At 39.5% G+C, this 24,459-nt stretch overlaps 1 protein-coding gene across 2 annotated transcripts in view; it reads right to left on the bottom strand.

Moving 5' to 3' along the window:
* Positions 1-6,399: 6,399 nt before the first annotated feature.
* Positions 6,400-24,459, bottom strand: part of c1qtnf12 (C1q and TNF related 12) — a 115,272-nt gene continuing 97,212 nt past the window's right edge. For both annotated transcript variants that reach the window (XM_039755755.1, XM_039755756.1), the window contains exons 5-8: positions 20,819-20,927; positions 19,195-19,285; positions 9,933-10,011; positions 6,400-7,260 (exon numbers count right to left, since the gene is read on the bottom strand). In XM_039755755.1, the coding sequence (XP_039611689.1) occupies positions 7,162-7,260; positions 9,933-10,011; positions 19,195-19,285; positions 20,819-20,927 (378 nt within the window). In that variant the 3' untranslated portion in view covers positions 6,400-7,161. The remainder of the gene's footprint in view (positions 7,261-9,932; positions 10,012-19,194; positions 19,286-20,818; positions 20,928-24,459) is intronic.

Raw genomic sequence — 24,459 nt, 5'->3', positions numbered from 1 at the left:
ACATAAACGTCTAGGACGTTCAGAGCAAGTTCGTTTATCCAAAAACTTAACGCCCGTGTGAACAAGGCCTAAGTGTCACAGTTCGCTTGTGCCAGCGATTTATTCCCGCAAATCCAAGAGAAAAGCTGCGGTGCAAGGGGAGGGGGATGTGGGTGGGGCCTTCTTGACTCATGCGCCAGCCTCCGTTTGAGTCAGTCTGATGTAACAGAGTGTAATTGCAGACCATAGTACCTATTAGGTCAGTCATGTAATGCCCCAAAATCACAAAACACCCTCAACGTCAGTCACGTAATACCCATCGCATTAGACTATGATTAACATTAGGGCCCCATTATACTATGTTTAAGATTAGGGTTGTTGAAGGGTTATCTGAGTCAAAGGGCATTTTGAGACTGATGTTGTGGGCATTACCTGATTTATGTCATATGTACTTCAAGCTGCAGCTAGACCCTTCTCGTTTGATGTGGCATTGGCAAGAGGGTTTTAATCCCACACATTCCTCTAATTGCGATGGACATGCCCTTTCAATTCAAGAGATTACAATTCCTGGTGAAGCTTTGCTTTGCAATGTCAATTAGCAATGCCCAGGGGCAGACACACAAGTTGGCAGGGGTTGGTCTTACCTCACCATGCCTCTCGCATGATGGTCTTTATGTTGTTTTCTCCCAGGTTAGTTCCACAGTAAACCTATATATATATATATATATATATATATACAGTATACTGTATATGAATAAGTTCCATACGTATTTGGACATTGACACAATTTTCAATATTTTGTCTGTATACGCCACCACAATGGATTTGAAATGAAGAAATAATTACATGACTGAACTGTGGGCTTTCAGCTCTGATTCAAAGAAACAGAAATATTTATTTTATTTATTTTGTTTAATATTGTATATGACATTTAGGAATGACAATTTTATACAAATATTTTTATACATAGTCCCCACCATTTTCAGGGGCTTCAAACTATTTGGACAATTGACTGACAAACTGTTCCTTAACCAGGTGTGAGCAGATTCCCCATTATTTTATGAATTATTAAGCAGGTAGAAGGTCTGCAGTTGATTCCAAATGTGGAATTTGCATTTGGAAGCTGTAGCTGTTAACTTTCAATATGCTGTCCATGCAGGTAAAAACAGTCTATCATTAGGCAGAGAAAACAAAACAAACCCATTTGAGAGATAGCAGAAACGTGAGGAGTGGTCAAATCATCCATCTGGTACATTCTTAAAGAGAAGTACCTCTCAGCAAGACCAGAAGGCCTAGTCAACCATGGAAGAAAACTGTGCTGGATAACCGGTGATTGGTGAAGAAAAACCCCTTCACAACATTTAGCCTAACCAAGAACAATCTCCGGGAGGTAGACCTATAATGGCCAAAGTGTACAATCAAGGGAAGACTTCACGAAAGTAAAAACAGGGGGTTTACCACAAGGTGCAAACCATTGGTAATCCTAAAGCATAGGAAGAACAGATTCTACTTTGCCAGAAAATATTTTTTTGAAACCTCCAGTTTTGGAACAGTTTTCTTTGTACAAATGAAGTTAAGATCAATATGTACCAGAATGATGGATAGAGAAGAATATGGAGAAGAGAAGGAACAGCTCATGAGCCATCTGTAAAATGTGGTGGAGGCAGTGCTAGAGCACGGACATACAGTATGTGACTGCCAATGGAAATGGGTCACTGGTGTTTATTGATGTTATGAGTACTGGAAGAAGTTGCAGGATAATTTATGAAGTGTACAGGGATATACTATCTGCTCAGACTCAACCAAATGCTACAGAACTGGCAGGATGATGATTCACAGCACAGATGGACATTGAGCCAAAACATATGGCAAAAGCAAACCAAGTGCTTTTCAACACAAAGTAATGCAATGTTCTTCAAAGACAAGTCAATCAACTGATCTCAATCCAATTGGATGTACATTTCACTTGCTAAAGGCAAAACCAAAGGCAGAAGTCCAGCAAACAAGCAGCAGCTCAATGAAAGCTGCAGTAAAGGCCTGGCAAAGTATCACTAAGGTGGAAACCCAGCACTTGGAGATGGCTATGGGTTTGAGACTTCAGGCAGTCATTGACTCAAAAGGATTTTCAACCAAATATTTAAATTGAACATTATATTTATGATTATGTTAGTTTGTCCAAACACATTTGAGACCCTGAAAATAGGGGGACCATGTATAAAAATGTATGTCTTTTCTAAATGGATCAAACAATGTTTTTCTTAAACACCTTAAATTAAAACTGAAGTCTACACTTTAATCACATCTTGATTGCTTCATTTCAGATCCTTTATGGTGGTATACAGAGCCAAAAAGATGAAAATTGTATAACTGTCCAAATACTAATGAACCTAACTGTACAGTTAGGTCCATAAATATTTGGACAGAGACAACTTTTTTCTAGTTATAATTGGACAATTGAATCAAAGGCTATTTCATGGGCTCACAAGTAATTGGACAAATGAAATAACTGGAAATAAAATGTTCATTTCTAATACTTGGTTGAAAACTCTTTGCTGGCAATGACAGCCTGAAGTCTTGAACTCACGGACATCACCAGATGCTGGGTTTCCTCCTTTTTAATGCTCTGCCAGGCCTTTACTGCAGCGGCTTTACTTTCAGTTGCTGTTTGTTTGTGGGCCTTTCTGTCCGAAGTTTAGTCTTCAACAAGTGAAATGCCTGCTCAATTGGGTTAAGATCAGGTGACTGACTTGGTCATTCAAGAATTTTCCACTTCTTTGCTTTAATAAACTCCTGGGTTGCTTTGGCTGTATGTTTTGGGTCATTGTCCATCTGTATCATGAAACACCGCCTAATCAATTTGACTGTATTTAGCTGGATTTGAGCAGACAGTCTGTCTCTGAACACCTCAGAATTCATTCGGCTGCTTCTGTCCTGTGTCACATCATCAATAAACACTAGTGTCCCAGTGCCACTGGCAGCCATGCATGCCCAAGCCATCACACTGCCTGACTCCACCGTGTTTTACAGATGATGTGATATGCTTTGGATAATGAGCTGTTCCACGCCTTCTCCATACTTTTTTCTTGCCATCATTCTGGTAGAGGTTGATCTTGGTTTTATCTGTCCAGAGAATGTTTTTCCAGAACTGTGTTGGCTTTTTTAGATGTTCTTTAGCAAAGTCCAATCTAGCCTTTCTATTCTTGAGGCTTATGAGTGGCTTGCACCTTGCAGTGCACTCTCTGTATTTACTTTTATGCAGTCTGTTCACAGCAAAATCTTCCACATGCAAGCACCACACCTCAAATCAACTCCAGGCCTTTTATCTGCTTAATTGATAAGACATAACGACGGACTTGAACACACCTGCCCATAATATAGCCTTTGACTCAATTGGCCAATTACTTTTGAGCCCCTGAAATGAAGGGATTGTGTTAAAACAACGCTTTAGTTGCCTCACATTTTTATGCAATCATTTTGTTCAACCCACTGAATTAAAGCTGACAGTCTGCACTTCAACTGTATCTGAGTTGTTTCATTTAAAATTCATTGTGGTAATATACAGAACCAAAATTAGAAAAAAGTTGTCTCTTTCCAAATATTTATGGACCTAACTGTATATTTAAATACTAGTAACGGCGAAAAGTGTAGTGAATACACTTGACTTATAGTTTTCATACTCTTTCTCTGTATATTTAGCATGCGTTTGCTTAAAGGTTGATGCGCTTGCTGCAAATTTCAGGTCAAAAGGTGAAACAGTTTGCGAGCTACAGGTGATTCAAAATCCTAGACAGACAAACAGACAGCCACAGTAACGTATTATATAAGAAAGATATTTGTCAATGTCACAAATATCATTCTGCACACCCCAACCTGCTAGACATTATAAAGGTGGGACATGAACACTGCCCAGTGGGTGTGTATTTTCTTTATGACAATGATTTCCAGGGCAAAGCCAGAACACACAAAAGTAACGGATTGCCTGTGCACTGCCTGTATTTGGAATGATGCCTAAAATGATGCAAACCATAGAAACGAGTTTGGGATTGTCTCTGTAACCGAAAATGTCGATGATCCTCAATGCTTTTGTTGCCCTGAATAGCTTCTGCCTTGAGGTATATGAAACTTTATAGTATAATATAGACAACTGTCATTACTAAAAATTTCATTAAACCAGTGGTCAACCATAAAAGGCGAGAACACCAAACACAAGAGCATCCCTTTGCATGTTTACACTAACAGCGGGTTCAGAAACTACTTAGACCCCTTTACTTTTTTCACATTTTGCTATGTTGCACTCTTTTACTAAAATCAGTTAAATTCGTTTTTCCCACATCACATAAAATTTAATTCCTCAGAATGACAAAGCAAAAGAAATTGTTGCAGATTTTTAAAAATTTAAAATGGAAGCATCTCATTGGCACAAGTATTCAAACCCTGTGCCAGACCCTTTGGCTCTGGCGCATCCCATTCTCTTGATCATCATTGAGATGTTTCTGCACATTGTTTGAAGTCCACTTGTGGTAAGTTCAATTGACTGGAAATGATAAAGATAGGCACAAACCTGTCTATAGAGAGTTCCACGGTTGACAATGTGTATCAGAGAAAAAAATCAATCCATGAGGTTGAAGAAATTGTCTGCAGAGTTTAGAAACAGATTGTGTTGAGGCACAGATTTGAGGAAGGCTTCAAAAATGTCTGCGGTATTAAAGGTTCCTAAGGGCACAGTGGCCTCCATAATTCTTAAACTAAAGAAATTTGGAACAATCGTGACTCTTCCTGAAGCTGGCCACGTGGTCAAACTGAGCAATCATGGGAGAAGTACCTTGGTCATTGAGATTACCAAAAGCCTGATTGTAACTGATTGTAACTCTGGTATAGCTCCAAAAACCTGTGTGGAGACAGGACAACCATCACTGCAACACACCACTGATCTGGGTTTTACATTAAGAGTGGTCAGACAGCAGTCTCTCCTCAGTAAAACACACATGGAAGTACTCTAAGAGATTGGACAAAGCCACCTACAGGACAACTGGATTGTTAGAAACAAGATTCTCTGATCTGATTAAATCAAGATTAGCATCATGTCTGGAAGGAATCAGGCATTGCTCATCACCTGTGCAATGCTATTCCAACAATGAAGCCTAGTGGAGGCAGCATCATGATGTGAGGTTGTTTTCCAGTGGAAGGGACTGGGAGAATAGTCAGGGTTGGGAGAAACCTGAACAGAGGAAAGTGGTGAGATGTCTTTAATGATAACCCGCACCATAATACTCTGAGCCTCAAACTGGGCTGAAGGTTCATCTTCTAACATGACAATGACCATAAGCACAAGACAAACACAACACAGATGTGGCTTAAGGGTGACTCTCTGAATGTTCTTGAGTTTCCCAGTCAGAGCCTGGACTTGAATCCAGCTGAACTGCTCTGGAGAGACCTTGTATAACTGTCCACTGATAGTCTCCATCCAACCTGACAGAGCTTGAGAAGATCTTTAGAGAAGAAGGGCAGAAAATCCCCAAATCCAGGTATGTGAAGCTTGTTGTGTCATACCCAAGAGGACCCTGGGCTGTAATTGCTGCCAAAAGGGCTTCAACTGACTACTGAGTAAATGTCTGAATACATGACAACTGTAGCCATAGATTTGAAGTGTTGCACTGTGATCTCTGCAGTTGACACCAAGCACATTATGTTACAAGGCCATAAAACTGAAATCACGCAAACCCGCTGACAGGGTGCAACTAACAGGAAGATAGACAGAAACAACATGAAGGAACACAGGTAGGCAATTTAAAAAATGCTGAGGTGCTGATAAGTGAGTAGAGTAGGTACAAAAGGTGATATGTTGGCATGAGAAGAGCACAGCTCGGGTGGCAGTTACCCATACTTGGCAAGTTTTATAAAAAGTTTACTAATTATGCAAAATATGTGAGTATTTATATTGGAAAGGAACCACCGAGAAGACAGTAGCTGTCCACATGCCTCCAACAATGGTAGTTACTCATACCTGGCACATTTCATAAAAAGCTGACTAAATAAACAAAATGTGTGAGTACTTAAAATGGAGAGGAACCAATTACCAGTCATTAGCTGTCTAAATGTTGCCTTGCAATCTGCCGGACTGGACTTATGGTCATCAGCATTCCCCACTGAAGAACTGGATGATGTTTCTACTGTTCTAATGGCTTCTCTTCAGCTTGGATATGCATGTATAAATGATTATATTATATTGTATGTCCTGAGTGCAAGTTACGTGTTAAAGCAAATTAAATATATATATATATATATAAATAAATATCTATATCTATCTTTATATATATATATATATATATATATATATATATATATATATATATATATATATATATATATATAGTGATTATTTCCACTATGATTAATAAAGGGAAGTGTATAAGGCTCAAATCTGTTCTGCATTAAATAAAGAACACAATCCCAGGGAGCAAGTGCCCAACATGATATTTCACTTTTTTATTTTTAATAAATTTGCAAAAAAAAAAAATTAAATACTGCTTTCATTTGTAACTCTGGGGTATTGCATGCTGCTTGATGTGGGGAAGAATGAATTTATATGATTTTAGTACTGGCCTGCAACATAGCAAAATGTGTAAAAGTGAAAGGGGTCTGAATATTTTCTGAATCCACTGTAAAAGTCCATCTTTCATTTAGGTTTATGACTCATGGGCACAATAAACATCACAACTAAGAAATACAAGGTGTCTTCAAACCTCAAGGAATCATCTAGAGAACACAGACACATTTTACAGAAAAGCCCTCTTTAAAAAGTGGGAGTAGTGAAGGGTTTCAGCTAATTGGACAAGAAAACCCAATTGAGACACACTCTAGAAATGGAAGGGATGCAAGGAACAGGAGCACTAGCAGTCTCTGATGGGTCTGCTCATAAGATGGCACTAGTAAAAGCCTGTAAAGCAATCCCTACACCAACACACTGGTACAGGTGTCGCCAGATGGCAAATGAGTTGTAAAGAGACTAAAAGGCTTTTCATATGCTTCAATGTTTTAATGACCTTACTCTTTAGCAGGAACCTAAATAGAATCCAGCTTTGCCTCTTATACCTCCTCACCATCATCATTTATTGTATTGATGATAATCACTCTTTCCATCCTGGCAGAGTAATAAATGTTCATTTATATAAACGGTTAGAGTTATGCACCCAGGAACAAGCCTGTGAAGTCAGAACCATTCTGTACTGTTATGGGGGCTCCAGATCCATTGTCCACAAATACAGAGGTGTATTGTCCAACCTGCAAGAAAAAGAAAAGAAAATCAGTTGTCTTTGATTGGCCAAATTAACTTCTCTACTATGTGTGTGTGTGTGTGCATGTGAGAAATATGATTGGACAGTTTGGATTTGGTGCAACTGTGAGACACACAAGGAGAACAAATGGCATAGAAGTCAGGCTGAGGGAGTTGCCTCCAAAGACAGGAGATATCAAAGCAGACAGGAGAAGCAGGCTTTATGGGAACGCACATGAGAGTGGGAGCGCTGGTGAAGAGAAGTTCAGACATATGAGGGTTCCGAGGAAAGGTGCTGTAGGAACACTATTGGCGATAGGGAGCAAATACTTTTAAATTGGCTAAGTGTGGCTTATATATATATATATATATATATATATATATATATATATATATATATATATATATATATATATATATATATATATATATATACTGTATATGTGTATATATATATATATATATATGTATACAGTATACATGTGGATTTTATAAGTGCCAGGATTTTCCTCCCACATCCCCCCAAGACATGCAAGTTACCTTGACTGGTCATTCCAGCTTGGCATCATGTGAGAGGGAGTGTAGGACTGGCAGCCTATAAAGGGCTTTTTAACGTCTTGCATGCAGTGCTGCATGGAAATGCTCCATGACCATGAATTAGACTAAGTGAATTTTAAACTACTATTTTATGTCTATAACAGCTTTTTGTAATAAATTAATAATGCCCAAAGTGTAATCAGGATGACATGGTACAAAGTAAAGGCCACAAAGTTACACTGGTGATCTGAAAGCCCTTCTCCAGTCTGAATGGGTAACGAGGACAAATATCTATAAATACACATTATGTGTAAAGCTTGGATATGTATAACATCACATGAAAAGACAAGCACCTTGAGGACCTGGCAAATCAAACATCCTTTTCAAAAATGGCAAAAATAGAACTCAGTTCAATTTCAAGTAAACATGAGCCTCGAATAAAAAGTTTAGCTACAAGTGAAATAAGAAGCCATTACAACACACCATGAAGTGCATTTGTAACAATGTGGGTCTTTACATTTAAAGTGCTTCAATTCTGCCATCTAGTGGCCACAAGTATGAATTAATATCATTCCACCAAGTCCTCTAACTTGCAGGGAAAGTTTGGGGGTTGGTGGCAGGCCTGGCACTCTAGCCACCTCACAAACCTCACACTGTTCCATTCCATTCAAACTAGTGTGGTGCTGAGAGGTCACCCTTTGCACGGCTGCACTTGGATCCTAATTTAGGATCCTGGGGTGGTTTGTCGTGTGACGGATGTGGCAACACGCTATATCAGTACATGCTCCTAACCTTATTAACAATAAGTTTGGGCTTCTGTGTAAGAAACTGGTTGGAGTGAAATTGGTCAGAGTTTGAGGCCCTGACTTAGATGATCATCTGCTGGGTCACTTCACATCTCATTTCTGTTTGGGTGCCATTTAAGGAACAAAAATCTTGAATCTTGAAAAGCAATTTAACTCTTTCAGCGCTGATGTTGACTTTTGTCAGAAGGAGGAGTTGATGATGGTAATCAACTATAAACTGTGACAAAACCAACCGTTATGTTTTAGTTGGACTCTCGTTGCTAGAAGGAAAGTTAGCTTCATTCGTTTGACTGAGATTTCTGAGTAGTAAGGCACAGTCAAGGGCAAAAATGGCACTGACATAATGGCGAGAGCTCAAAGCGAATACGTAAAGCAAAATGCCCCATGGATGACATTTTGCCCATTATCTCTGAACTGGGACTATGACCTGCCGGACTCCGATTTTGATACAAGTGATCGAAAACGAATGTGAGGTTCCAGCTTCAGCTTACCGGTCCCCAGCTAATCTTGGTGCTGAACGGGTTCATGTAGCTGATACGCCTCCAGCCATGTTTGCCAGGAGGACTGCCACTTAACAATGATAAGAGGTAGAAACCAGATTGCAATGCACTGTGACCATGATGCGAAGACAGTCTTTCAGCAAGTCTGACGCTCATTCTTGGCAAAGTGGCAACCGCAGAATGCAGCAACAGACATTTTATATTGATTTCTTTGTGAAACCATTGCTTTTTAGAAACTATGTTTTTTGGAAAGAATATTCAGAGAGTTAATTAAAATGAAGGGAAAAGAAGTCAATTAGTAACCAAAGCTGAAAGAATGAAAACCTGTAGCCACAGAAGCGTTCCAAGACCAGAGCTGTAGACCCCTGCTCTGAAGATACTTAGGACACACATCTTGGCAGACAAAAACAATCTTGTCATAAATATGTTTATTTTTTAAGTTTAGGGATTAAAGGTGAGTTTAAAAATGAGTGTGATGCACTCTGTACCAATCTGTATTTCTTTCTATACCACTAAGAGAAGCTGTAGACTTGTAATTTTTTGAAGTGCAGCACAGACTGGCTCAGGCTTCTGAGATTCAGTGGTCCGAGGATGAATAGTTGTAAATGCATTTAAAAAATTTTATTAGATAATGAAGAAAATCCAGCAGTGGTTTCTGTTAAAAATAAATAATACTGGAACAGAAAAATTACAGCTTGCCCGGAAACAGGCAAGACTATTCTATTATCTGTAAATCAGTTGTAAAACAAACATTAGTTGTGGTAAAAAGAAAACAGAGCAGCACATATACCTTGGGATGTGAATGATTTAAAATGGCCATTCTGCTACTCTGCTTACCTGAAGCTCCAGTAGACCGTGAACGAACACTGTGAATATTTTACTGTTGCTCTCCAGTCCAACAATCATTTCTAATGACCTGTAATAAAATAATCAACATTAGCACATTCAAACATTAATACATCATATTGGCAGCTCATACACCTAATTTCAGAAAGCTCCTTTAGATTGTTCTTAATAAATTGTTAAATATTTAAAGAGGTTTGCTTTGTTTTGTGAGTCTGAGGGTTTATGCTTCCCCTCTTTCATTTTGTTGAGGATCATTTTGAACATTATCAGCCAAAGCCCCATTTTAAGATTGTGCAGGCCAGAAAGCCTGAGTTTGGGGTCAGGCGTCTTGGGGTGAGGCCTATTCTTGGGGACCAGATTATAATCACAGTTGCTTTGGCCTTCTGTGGGGATGTTTTGGAGGCCTGCTCCCTTTTTGTGCTTTTTGTCCTTTTTTGTTCTTTAGGAAGAAGGAGTAGAACATTTCTGGATGGAGAAGAACCTTTCTGGAAGGAAAAAAACTTTTCTTGTTGTGTTTACAAAGTGGACATTTACAAAGATGATTTATTCCTTTCTCCACTAAAGCGGCATGTTATGCCAAAGCAACTTGTTACTCAACTACTGACAACTGCAATTTGTCTGCTAATGTATTTATGTTTGCTTAAGAATTACATGAATATTTTGATAATTAATTTAAGTTGAAAGTGTAGTAAGCACAATAATATTGTAAGTCCAAGGTATTGCTTGGCTATGCATTTTTTTGATAGCAGATATGAAAAAGTTTAAATCTAATGTATAATGCAGAATTGCTACTGTACCATAATGCATGTATGGTTTCAATAGCTGATTTTAAGTTTCCTTGCCTACCATGCTGTTTCTAAATTATATGAAAATGCTCAGTTGTTGGCTTCCAAGCTGGAAACATGATTTTAGTTTTATAAACTTTGAATAATGTCAAAGAGCTATTCAAGATCAGTAAAAGAGCTGATCAGAATAAGAAGAGAGGAGGGAAGGAGAAAGAGGGGAAAGAGAATCCAAGGCAACAATGCAAGAAATGGGCCACCTGTAAAGACTAAACATCCAGCAGTATCAGGTTGTATGGTGTTTGCACTTTATTTTGCCTTTGTGTATGGTACTATCTGTTTGAATAATGCTTAATGGTTAAAACTCATTAAAGCCTGCTTTACTGCCTGCATGTTTGCTCTATTATAACCACCGGGAGCTAAGAACCAGGTTTCTATCTCAGCTAAGTCAATCACGGTAAAGAAAAGAGACCACTCCTAATAGGAAGGCAACAGTAACAGTCATACCTGAGTGAAATCTGATGAAACTATTAACAGTAAGGTAATGGACCGTAGTCCTGGGTGCAAGAGCATTGCAGCTGTGAACTATATATACCCAAAGGTTGGTAGGTGTTAAGCATAGGCAAATTAAAGTAGTGACAAAGAGTTAAATACTATAATGTGGATCGACTTTAAACAGAATCTGTGTATTTGATAAATGGGATTTAGGTGTTAAGGAGAGGTACCCCTACAAGCTTTTTCACAATAAAACACCTTGGGCCTCATGCATAATGCCGTGTGTAGAATTCACACTATAACATGGCGTAAGTACAAAAGTGGAAATGTGCTTACGCACAAAAAAATCCAAATGCATAAATCTGTGCGTTGGCGAACTTCCACATTCTTCCGCTCCATAAATCCCGGTCAGTGTGAAAAGTAATGTAGATGCACGTGCCTGCTGTCCCGCCTCGTCTCCTCCCAGAATTACACCTGTTTGAATATGTAAATCAATATAAATAGCCCTTAAGCTCAGTGGTCTGTGAAAAGGCAATGGCAAAAGCGGGTGGGGAAATAGAAGAATTTCAGCGAATACCAAGTGGAGGCAAAGAAAAACGTAGTATTTGTTGGTTTAAACAGTGATATAAACAACAAAAGGAAATTGATCGAGTGACATAGTGCGTCGCAGAAACTCGAAAGTTCAAGTTCACAAAGTCGCACAGTGCCCAAAATAAAAAAGAAGTTGTCAGATATCAAAGTCGCCGTGAAAACGCAAGTCGTAGGCCACCGTCTTGAATGTCATATGAAAGTTTGTTAGGGTACAGAGAAAAAAAAATGGTACATAGTGGGAAAAAAAGCACAAAATGTCAATTTTACTCTCGAAATTTCCACTTTAATCATGTAGTTTATTTTGTCATTAAAGTAGAACATCATAAACTTCATCTTAAAATCATTTAATTTACTAGTTTCTCAAATCCCATCGTAACTAAAGTAGCACATTAAATGCTTTGTTTTGTATTTGATCTTCTATGTGCTCTATGTGTGTGAATCACTATGTGCTTCCAGGCTTTCTTTTCCTCCGACAGGACACAATCCATTACATTCGTAATATTACAGCTCTCTGAATAATTAAAATACTAAGATGTATATGTAATATAATTTTCATGATGATAGGAGTTAAAGCATGTTATTAAACATGGGAACACGGTGGAGCAGTGATTGTTCATGCCGTGCGTGACCTTCGATGAAATAATTTATTGCAGCAGTACTGTATCTTTCAAACGTACTAACCTCCAATTCCTGTCCTTCCTTTTTTTTCTCCAAATATCCAATCATCACACAACCAGCTCTGGAATAGACGTAAAGCCATCTGTAAGCTTACAACGACGATTCTTCTAAACTTTTAAGGAACAGTGAAATCTCTTCATAGTACGTGTTTAGAAGAATACAGCACGAGGCAGGAACAATCCATGAACGGAGCACCAGCTCCTTGTTAGCGCAGAGACACAGTGTCCTCACATGTTTAATTATTAACAATATATATTATTTAAATGAAGTTACAGTTTTATCTGTATAATATAATAAACATATTTTGCTGCATTTCATCTTAAAAATTATATCGTCATCATATGTATATACGTGCTTTAAAAAGTGGCTCAGGTTGTGCAATATTATAACTGTATCGCAAGTTTACAGTGAGGTAATTGTACTTATAAGTACAAGCAGTTCTACAAGGAGCACTTGATGGACTGATTGAGTGCGTTTATAGTTCTTGGGATGAAACTGTTTCTGAACAGCGAGGAAAGGCTCTGAAGCGTTTGCCATATGAGAGCAGTTCAATAGGCAGCATGGCTGAGGCAGCATGTGCTTGATGCTGTATACCAATAATTCTCTTTCCAATCAGCTGCTAAGCTGTGATTCCCCACTTAGATACAGTGATATAAATACTCCGAGTGGTGCAGTGAGAGTATATGGAAAAAGATGATCTACTGTGGCAACACCTAACGGGAGCAGCTGAAAGAAGAAGAAGAAGGTGTAGTGAGAGTAACAACGCTAAAGCAGTTATGGTATTTAGAATAGTTTGACCATTCTGTGGACCATTATATTTTACAGGTTAATTACAATCAGATGCATTAAACTAATAAACAATATGCGGTTAATTTCAGTGTATTTATAAAGCCGCATCAGGGATGTGGATCTAAAAAAGAAAGATAATCCACACTGGAACAATAGCACTGCTTTGACGCTGTGTGCCGCCAATCTGCAAAACCGAGTGCAGAACTTGCATACGCCAGGGTATGAGCTACTGTGGAAATGTGGGTGGCTTTACGCCAAGTTTAGGTTTTATACATCACGATTTGAACATGGAAACAGGTTTATGCAACAGTTTTGTGCATACGCACCATTTATACATGAGGCCCCTTCTCACTAAATATTGACACTTGTCCAGTCTCTGATCATCCCCTGTAAAATCCATTACTTTCATTCTGCTGCAGTCAAATTTTCATTAGAGCTCATTCATTACATCATCAAAGTCCATTCACACCTCTCCTTCTTCAACATCAATTTTTTCACAACACTTCTACCACTTGTGCAATAAATTATGGTCATATTCTATTGAACAAAATACCAGCATACTGCAAACTTGAAACATAGCTACCAGAGTCCAGACTCCAGACTCCAACAAACATAGTGGTTACATTCTATCTCAGCTGATTCATCTCTACTGGTTTCCTAGCCAGTATAATATAATCTTGGGATGTTTATTGACAAAGCTGTCAACAACAACATGGCATCATATCTTCTGCACTGGTTATCGCTCATTTACCCGTGAAAGAAATTAGATCTTCTGATGTAGGCCACAAGAGTGGCATTTGGGGGTAGCAAGTGGGACGAATGTCACATTCCCCATGCCTAAGAGGGTCCTACTTTTCAGGTCCGCGTGTCCCATTTCAGCGGATTTGTCAAGTTATATTATTCAGTATATATATATTTGAGATGCTTCTAAGAGGAACCCTTTTAAAATCCCTCTTCAATGTCACATTCCGTACATGTACGTCTTTAAAAGCATTCCATAGTCCACCTTCATTGCCTGAAAAGGGTCGCAAGTATAATCCCTTCCTAAAATAGGTATAGCCAATTAGTCACTGGGTTGGCTTCTCCTATCTATAGAAAAAGAAACTGCATCCAGATTAGACTACGAAGATATCATCAGCTAGTTTTCCAATTGGAAGGTAAGAAAAGTGGATTTTTGTCTCTGAACCTGGAAAGCGGTAAGAGATTTCATAATGATACCTCTACGTTAATTTTACACTTCCTGTCGAAAACACTGAAACTCACATTTTATTTTTAGGCCATAAACACGTGCAAATATTAATGCACAAAAACATGTATCGCTAATGATAACAGGCTGACATGACATCGACGTGAGTTATGACTATGACATCCTGCGTATCGAGACTCAGAGTGTGCTTGCACTCTGGGTACATTTTCTAGAAGAGGCTCTGCTAATTTCCACATGACACCGCATTGCATTTCGCACTGTCGTGGTATTGTCATCAATTATGCATTGCATTTTTTAATTAGATTATATCGTTATATTTTGATAAAGTCCGTGTGTTATCATGCAAAACTTTAGCTGAATATTGTAATGAGAAAATCCAGTGTATGTTAACATTATTGTTATTAAATTCGCACACAGGTTTACACAGTGAACACATACCGGTATCAGTGTTTGACATAACCGGCCTCGCGTGGGGTTGGTCAGCCCTAGACCCTGCACACCCTTAAGACCACCTCTGCTAGGCCATCTTAGTGTTCCAAAGTTTCACAAAACTATTAGTGACCATTCTTTAAGATTTTTTCACAACAGCATAATCTGTGGAGGTCTGTTTGTGAATGTCTATCAATTGCAACAATTAAATCTTGGCAAAACTGCACCGCTTTTTATCCTTGTTCTTTGGAATTTGTTTTCTGGTATTATGTCTCTTAAATGGACATGTTTGGCCATGCTATAGATTGCTTGAGTCAAGTCAATCTTCTTTTCCACCATTTAGTCCGTCTGTCCTTGATGTAATGAGATCACAATTTTTCTAAGTTCTTCTAGTGTTTGTTTCTAAGTTCTTCTATTTGTTTGACTTTTGTTGTTTTTATTAAACAATCTCACAACTTTTTCTTTTTTGCTGTATCGAGAGAATAGTGTGATGGTGCATGAACAATATAAAGTAAAGTTTGACTGATTGGGAATTTACGATAGGCCACCAAATGTACAGAATTAAAATGTACAGTTTGCTAAATATGCCTTGTACTATTTAACTTGTGCGTGTTGTTTTTATATTAGGACTAGGGGGTTCCCCCCCTTTTTGCTTCGCTCGCCAACTAAGCCTGCGTTATGCGCCAGTCACTTCGCATCTCTGTAAGGAGGGGGGCTGAACCCACCCCAAGGAGAAACAGTCGCTCCTCTGAAATCCCCTCTTAAACAGCGATACAATGGGAAACAAATAGTTTTTACCTCCTCTTCGCTCAATCATCTGCTGGCTTGTTGCTGCTGCCACACCGTGTGATGTGCATCTCATGCAGCGCTTTGAACATTTAAAAGCCTGTACAGCAGCTGTCCTATTCTTTGTCTTTTGTTTCTGGCCCCAGGCATGGTTAAATCTTTTGGCACAAAGTCTCATCTCACGGGACATGAGTTCTTGAAATATTTTAGTTTATAATTTAAGAATCTGAAAATCTAACAACACCACATTAAAGTTCGATAAATTCTAAAAAGAATGATACCAAACATATATACAGTATGTAGGTTTTAAAATAAGCCCGATTTAAAGGGTGACAAAAAAGTGACATAAAACATTCTTTTGGCTTTGGAAAACATCTTGCATCACCCCAGTCTCAAAGGTGTCACGTCCTAATAAGCTGAATGACTTCTGGCCTGTCGCTCTGACGTCACATCTGATGAAGACCATGGAGCGGCTGCTGCTTCACCACCTGAGGTGGCAGGTCCGCCACGTCCTCGACCCTCTGCAGTTTGCATACCGGGAGAAAGTGGGAGTGGAGGATGCCATCATCTATATGCAACACTGATCCCTCTCCCACTGTAAGAACTATGTTTCTGGACTTCTCTAGCACCTTCAACACCATCCAACCTCGGCTCCTTAGTGACAAGCTGACAGCGATGGGAGTAGACTCACACCTGGTGGCATGGATCGTGGACTATCTTACAGACAGACCTCAGTATGTGCGTCTCGGGGACTGCAGGTCTGACGTTGTGGTCAGCAGCACAGGAGTGCCGCTGGGGACTGTACTTTCTCCAGTTCTGTTCAGCCTATATACATCAGACTTCCAATACAACTCGGAGTCCTGCCATGTGCAAAGGTTCGCTGACAACACTGCTATCGTGGGCTGCATCAGGAGTGGGCAGGAGGAGGAGTATAAGAACCTAATCAAGGACTTTGTTTAAATGGTGTGACTCAAACCACTTACACCTGAACACCAGTAAGACCAAAGAGCTGGTGGTGGATTTTAGGAGGCCCAGGCCCCTCATGGACCCTGTGATCATCAGAGGTGACTGTGTGCAGAGGGTACAGACCTAGAAATACCTGGGAGTGCAGCTGGATGACAAATTGGACTGGACTGCCAATACTGATGCTCTGTGCAAGAGAGGACAAAGCCGACTATACTTCCTTAGAAGACTGGCGTCCTTCAACATCTGCAATAAGATGCTGCAGATGTTCTATCAGACGGTTGTGGCGAGCGCCCTCTTCTACACGGTGGTGTGCTGGGGAGGCAGCATAAAGAAGAGGGGCACCTCACTCCTGGACAAACTGGTGAGGAAGGCAGACTCTATTGTAGGCATGGAGCTGGACAGTTTGACATCCATGGCAGAGCGACGGGCGCTGAGCAGGCTCCCATCAATCATGGAGAATCCACTGCATCCACTGAACAGGGTCATCTCCAGACAGGAGGAGCTTCAGCGACAGACTGCTGTCACCGTCCTGCTCCACTGACAGACTGAGGAGACCCCACACTATGCGACTGTTCAATTCCACCCGGGGGGTAAACGTTATCATTATACAAAGTTATTGTCTCTTATACGTGCATTTTTATCACTCTTTAATTTATTGTTTTTTATCAGTATGCTACTGCTGGAGTATGTGAATTTCCCCTTGGGATTAATAAAGTATCTATCTATCTATCTATCTATCTATCTATCTATCTATCTATCTATCTATCTATCTATCGATCGATCTCTATCTGCAGTGCAGCTCTTGAAGCAGGCTCTAGGCCTTTTCTGAAATGTAGCCCTTTTAGTGGAAGCAATCCAAAAGTGGACCGACATATCCATGAATCCCAGTGGGAGATGAGCTCAGGAGCAGGGAGGTGTCTCGCCCCTGCCAAGATATTCCTCTCTGTGAGAATAAAGTGCTATTGAGCATAAAGTGCACTGTGTCTATGATGAGAATGAAGTGATATATTTAAAGAGGTAAGTATTGTGGGGTGCACACATTAAACATGGCTATTTTAGACATTTCCAGGATTAACTTGTCCTATAAAAAGAGCTTCAGAGATTGAAGTGCGTATTGTGAACAAATTTCCTTGCTAAAACAAAAACATGGCAGCACCCATTAAAATCCAAGGTGGTCTCACAGGGTGGCACAAAAATATCTGAATATCCTTAAAACAATGTCTAATTCCTAAATTAATAAACAATGTGGATTCAGCACCCTTAAAAACCATTACAAAGAATTTTAAAAATGTATCCGAAAGGTAAAGTTAAAGGTTCATAAAAATGTTAAAGTAGCCATTTAAAACAACTGCAGTTCCACAAGTGGACACTGTCACTTAGCTGGGCAGAAGTTAGTTTCGAAACTGAAGTGGAATAATTACAGATAGACGGATATTAACTGTCATTTCAGCAGCTACTGTAGCACTAAGAGACTTTATATGAGTAAAATAAAGCACTAGTATATACAGGGTGGTCCAGATCTTATTATGCAGATCCAGATCATCTGGATGACTTTGATTTATGCGGGGACGATTCCAGTTTGACGTGAAGACGATTCTTCATGTTGTCAGTCCACACACTATTCGATGATCCGGGATTTTTCGGGTGATTTTCTATGTAATAAAATTAATAAGTTATAGCGTAATGAAAATTGCATAATTAGATCTGGACCACCCTATATAATTATTAACATTATGTTGCGCAAGTCTATACAATGGCAGAGTATTAAAACTGTCAACCAAGCTTTTTATGCTTTTTTCAGTCATAATACTTTAAGTGGTTAGTTGAAAATAAGTCTAATTTTGCCAGAAGATCTATTTTGCCAAAATCAAAAGGATTCCAAATAGTTATTTTATTTTTTTATCATTTTAGGACTTTAGATAGATAGATTGGAACACCTGAATTCAATGATTTGGAGGAATGCCTCAATATTTTTGGCAATATAATGTACAGTAGATAGATAGATAGATAGATAGATAGATAGATAGATAGATAGATAGATAGATAGATAGATAGATAGATAGATAGATAGATAGATAGATAGAGAGATAGATAGATACTTTATTAATCCCAAGGGGAATTTACACTGGAAAAGAAACTTATTTTTGGGCAGGATCCACTGTAAACAGTAGAGTCATCTAATAGCTCTTCAAGAAAGCAAATGGTGTTGAGTGACTTTCCAGTTTAAGAAATAAATGAAAAAGATCCGATCCTAGACCACCAAATGAGCCCTCGGTGGCCATATCCCATTTTCTTGTGCTTCGAGATTAAAAAAAATCTTAAAGTGATTTCTAGAAGTCAATGCCTTTGCAGAAAAGAAGACAGCAACTCTAGTTTCGTAAAAGTAATAAACACTAGACGCTCCGATGAGTTACAAAGGTATTAGGAAACATAACCCTTAAAACCAGTAACAGGGATTTCAAAACGAACAGAAATAGATGACTGCCTAATTTAAGTTCATGGACTTTCAAAGACTCAGAACAATACTTACGTGTATCCATGGCAAAGGGACTCAATGCATATCAGCACTCTGACGTTGTCTCTTGCTCGTAGTTGGCCCTTGGATTTTAATTCACTGTGGTCTTGAATTAGAAAAATGAACAATATGTCATTGTTGGAAAAAGAAGGAATACACTTAAAATAGTTAACACTTTGTATTTTAGGATGGTACCGTAGGGTAGTGGCTAGTGCTGACAATGCATACCTCCAAGAAACTGGGCAGGGATGAACTGGGAATTAAAACTGGACTTTGCCTTTTGTCCATACTGGGCAGACACCAGTCATTCCCTATTGATTTGCAAGTAAACTAGTAAAGTATAACCAGGGTCGGTGCCACCATTAAGGCAAATTAGGCACAGATCATAAAGGGGGGGGTACCTGATTGCATGGGTTATCTACTGAACAGACAGTTGGCACACTAATAAGCTTTGCCTAGGGCATATAATAGCGTATAATAGCAACTGGCGTAGAAGTACAAGTGGCACAGATTCTGCATTCTCCCCCTACATCTTCCTGCACCTGCCTGTCACCAACTGTGCCCCACTGCTCTACAAATTCTACACTTTGCTGAAACCTTTGTGCCTGAAGTAGGCCGATGTACTCACCGCTAATTTACATAAGCACTTCTATGTTTTTCTCTTTGGAGTGCCAGGAGTTTGTCTTGCACACTGTTTGAAGTCAGCCAGTGGTCACCAGTATGTAGTACCAGCACTTGCACATTTTACTCTTCCTAGTATCATTATTTTTACTTTCCTACCAGTACTTCACACAATCTGCTATTACAATGCTAGATGTGCTGAGATTATATGTGGGAAGTGTAGCCATCATTAAAATGTCTTTACCCAGGGTGCACTATGCTATATAAATGTACCAAATCGAAAACAATGGAAATAAAAAGGAAACAAAAATAAAAGTACAGCAAACCACAACTCTAATCTTGTAATTGCTATGTTTCAGCCAGGGTTTCCCCAGCTCAGATCCAAACGCTGTTTCTAAGTCTGTTTTGTTCATTTTTTATTTCTCTGCTTATGTTACATTTGTTGGTCACTTAGTTTCTACGTATCTGTGTATGTTTTCTTATATACCACTGGTTTTGTGGATGGATCCCCAACAGGCGGGGCCACCTACACAACACCATCAAGGGTCAGCCCTCAGCTCGTTGTCATGCTTCAACCAGCATGTCTCCCCTGGCTGGAGTTTCAAAATGCTGTTTCTTGTTTGTTTTATGCCATTTATTTGTAGTAATGTTTGTACATTTTTCTTTGTGTTTCTTTATAAGTGAATGTGGCCTTAATTATGTCCCTTGTATTTTGTGGGTAGCTCCCCAAGGGGCGGGCCCACCTGCCAATCACCATCAGGAACGGCCATTCATCCTATTTAAAGGAAGGGCCTCCCATAGTTCCTGGGAGTTCATTGAAGGCGCTGGGAGTGGTGAGTGTTTTGGTGAGTTATTGTGCTATTGCTTTGCTTTGTGTTTTCTGGATTTTGTCCCTGTGATTTGTTTTTGATTACTCCTCTTGGATTCTGTTTCGGAATTTGATTACTGATTTTTTTTTGAGCCTCTGCTTTGTCTTGACCACAATTATCACATTACATGCTGAAAAGAGAATACTTACCGATGTGAATATTTGCTGAGAACTGATAGATTCCAGACAGAGGTGCTGTGAAACGACCAGTTAATAAGTTCATTCCAGTTCCCCTCTGAAATGCACCCTTTGTAGATGGCTGTTAAAAAAACAAGGGTTCTTATTTAAAATTGTGCTCGGTTTGGGTCAAGAAATTTTAAATGTATATACACTCACCTAAAGGATTATTAGGAACACCTGTTCAATTTCTCATTAATGCAATTATCTAATCAACCAATCACATGGCAGTTGCTTCAATGCATTTAGGGGTGTGGACCTGGTCAAGACAATCTCCTGAACTCCAAACTAAATGTCGGAATGGGAAAGAAAGGTGATTTAAGCAATTTTGAGCGTGGCATGGTTGGTGGTGCCAGACGGGCCGGTCTGAGTATTTCACAATCTGCTCAGTTACTGGGATTTTCACGCACAACCATTTCTAGGGTTTACAAAGAATGGTGTGAAAAGGGAAAAACATCCAGTATGCGGCAGTCCTGTGACCGAAAATGCCTTGTTGATACTAGAGGTCAGAGGAGAATGGGCCGACTGATTCAAGCTGATAGAAGAGCAACTTTGACTGAAATAACCACTCGTTACAACCGAGGTATGCAGCAAAGCACTTGTGAAGCCACAACACGCACAACCTTGAGGTGGATGGGCTACAACAGCAGAAGATCCCACCGGGTACTACTCATCTCCACTACGAATAGGAAAGAGAGGCTACAATTTGCACGAGCTCACCAAAATTGGACAGTTGAAGACTGGAAAAATGTTGCCTGGTCTGATGAGTCTCGATTTCTGTTGAGACATTCAAATGGTAGAGTCAGAATTTGGCGTAAACAGAATGAGAACATGGATCCATCATGCCTTGTTACCACTGTGCAGGCTGGTGGTGGTGTAATGGTGGGGGGGATGTTTTCTTGGCACACTTTAGGCCCCTTTGTGCCAATTGGGCATCGTTTAAATGCCATGGGCTACCTGAGCATTGTTTCTGACCATGTCCATCCCTTCATGACCACCATGTACCCATCCTCTGATGGCTACTTCCAGCAAGATAATGCACCATGTCACAAAGCTCGAATCATTTCAAATTGGTTTCTTGAACATGACAATGAGTTCACTGTACTAAAATGGCCCCCACAGTCACCAGATCTCAACCCAATAGAGCATCTTTGGGATGTGGTGGAACGGGAGCTTCGTGCCCTGGATGTGCATCCCACAAATCTCCATCAACTGCAAGATGCTATCCTATCAATATGGGCCAACATTTCTAAAGAATGCTTTCAGCACCTTTTTGAATCAATGCCACGTAGAATTAAGACAGTTCTGAAGGCGAAAAGGGGTCAGACACCGTATTAGTATGGTGTTCCTAATAATCCTTTAGGTGAGTGTACACTCACTGAGTACATTATCAGGAACACGTGCACATGCAATTATCTAATCAGCCAATCATGTGTAACAGTGCAATGCATAAAAACATGCAGATACAGGTCACGAGAGTCAGTTAATGTTTTACATAAAATACCAAAATGGGGGAAAAATGTAATCTCGGTGATACACACAATGCCACGATTGTTGGTGTCAGATGGGCTGCTTTGAGTATCTCTGTAACTGATGATCTCCTGAGATTTTCACACACAAATGTTTCTGCAGTTTAATCAGAATTGTGTGAAAAACAAAAACACATCCAGCGAGTGGACAGCAAAACCTTGTTGATGGGAGAGGTCTGAGGAGAATGGCCGCCAGACTGCTTCAAGCTGAAAGAAAGGCTCCGGTAACTCAGGTAACCATTCTGAACTACTGTGGTGAGCAGAAACGCATCTAAGAAATCAGTCAAGAATAGAAAACTGAACCTGTAGTGGGCACAGACTAACCAAAACTGGACAGTTGACGATTGGAAAACCATAACTTGGTCTGATGAATTTTAATTTCTGCTGAGGCACACAGATGGTAAGGTTGGAATTTGGTAGCAGCAGCAGCAGCATGAATCCATGCCCCCAATCTGCCACCAGACCAGGCTGGTGAGGGTGTGGGGAAACACTTTGGCACAATTTGGCTACATAAAAACCAATCAATCATCTCTTGAATGCCACCGTCTATATGAGTTTGGTTGCTGACCATGTGCATACCTTCATGGCCACAATTTACTGAACTTCTAATGGCTATTTTCCAGCTTGATAATGCACCATGCAACAAAGTGAAAGTAATCTCAAACTGGTTTCATGAACACAGCAATGAGTTCAGTGTTCTTCAGTGGCCTTCTCAATTACAGGATCTGAATCCAGTAGAACCCCTTTGGGATGTGGTAGGACGGGAGATTCACATCATGATGTGCAGCTGACAAATGTGTGATGCAGTCATGTCAACATGGACCCTCAAAGGAATGTTTCCCACAACTTGTGGAATCCAAGCCACCCAGACTCGTGGCTGCTTTGAGAACAAAAACAGGCCATACCTAATGTTAGTATAGTGGTCCTAAGAACTTCGTCAATTGCTGGAGAAGCAGGTTGGTGAAAGGTGTGGCTGATTGGTTTATGCATTCTGTTTTATTTGTAAGCCAAACAATTTATGTCCTTCAGGTAGACATGTTGATTTTTAATTATGCAGCCTACTTATTTTGCTGACTCCTAGAGGTGCAAACAGGCCTGGACAGGAGGAATCCTAGTGGCTTGGTCAGTCATTTAATTGATTTGGCCTGCATACCGTGTAACACAACACAACACAACACATTAACGAATACTGGAGTAGAGTAGACTAATGAATTGAAAGGATAGGCAATGGAGAGAAAATGGCCAGGTGGAGCTAAAAAATAGCAAGGAAAAAAGATGAAAGCCTTCCGTGTCAATGCTGCAAAATGCCACAAAATCACACTTATTTAAATCTGCAGCAGTATCAAGTGCAGGTGATGATAAAACATCACAACTAACCTTCCCTAATTATACTTATGTGTATGTATAGTCTAATCAAAATGTCTTGTGCTAGCAAGCAAAACTAGTTTTATAATAAACTAGGGGGCTTTGCCCCCTGCTTACTTTGCTCGCCAACCCCCGTGTTTGCACTACGCGGTAGCCTTTTTGCAGTTCTGCTGCTAACGTATGGGAATGCGGATGTACAATTTACTAACTGTTTTGCATTACAGCGAGTAATTAACCATATAAAAAAATAGTAAAACATAATAATTTGAATGTGATTTTTTTTTTATGTTGCATTAGAGTTATTCGTTGCGTAATACGATTTTGTTTGTTTGGCTTTGAAATTAACACGCAAAAACTTTTTAAACTTGCACTTTTACTGTAAAACTTACGTAAAAACTATTTTTTTAATAAAATTATTGTCAATATTGCATTGAATTGTGATTCTGTGTTTGGACTTTTATCGTGACTGCCCGTGATTGAATTTCGTTTCTTTCTCTCTCTATTAAATAAACCGACTTTTTCAAATGTTTGGCTCTGAGATTTGTAAATTGTCTTTGCAAAAGCTATTCTAATGGGAAACTGTTAATGTTTTAATACAAATGGCATATCAAGATCTCCTATGTTATCTGCAGTAATTCTACAGTAATTTGTGCAGAGGAAGACCAGACGGTGTTAACGGTTGAAGATATTATTTGGGATATTGTAAGTTGTTGTTTTCAT

This window comes from Polypterus senegalus, chromosome 6, assembly GCF_016835505.1.
Source record: "Polypterus senegalus isolate Bchr_013 chromosome 6, ASM1683550v1, whole genome shotgun sequence".
Classification (NCBI taxonomy): Eukaryota; Metazoa; Chordata; class Cladistia; order Polypteriformes; family Polypteridae; genus Polypterus; species Polypterus senegalus.
Note: the sequence above shows the minus strand (reverse complement) of the source record. Positions and strands in the feature narration are given on the sequence as shown.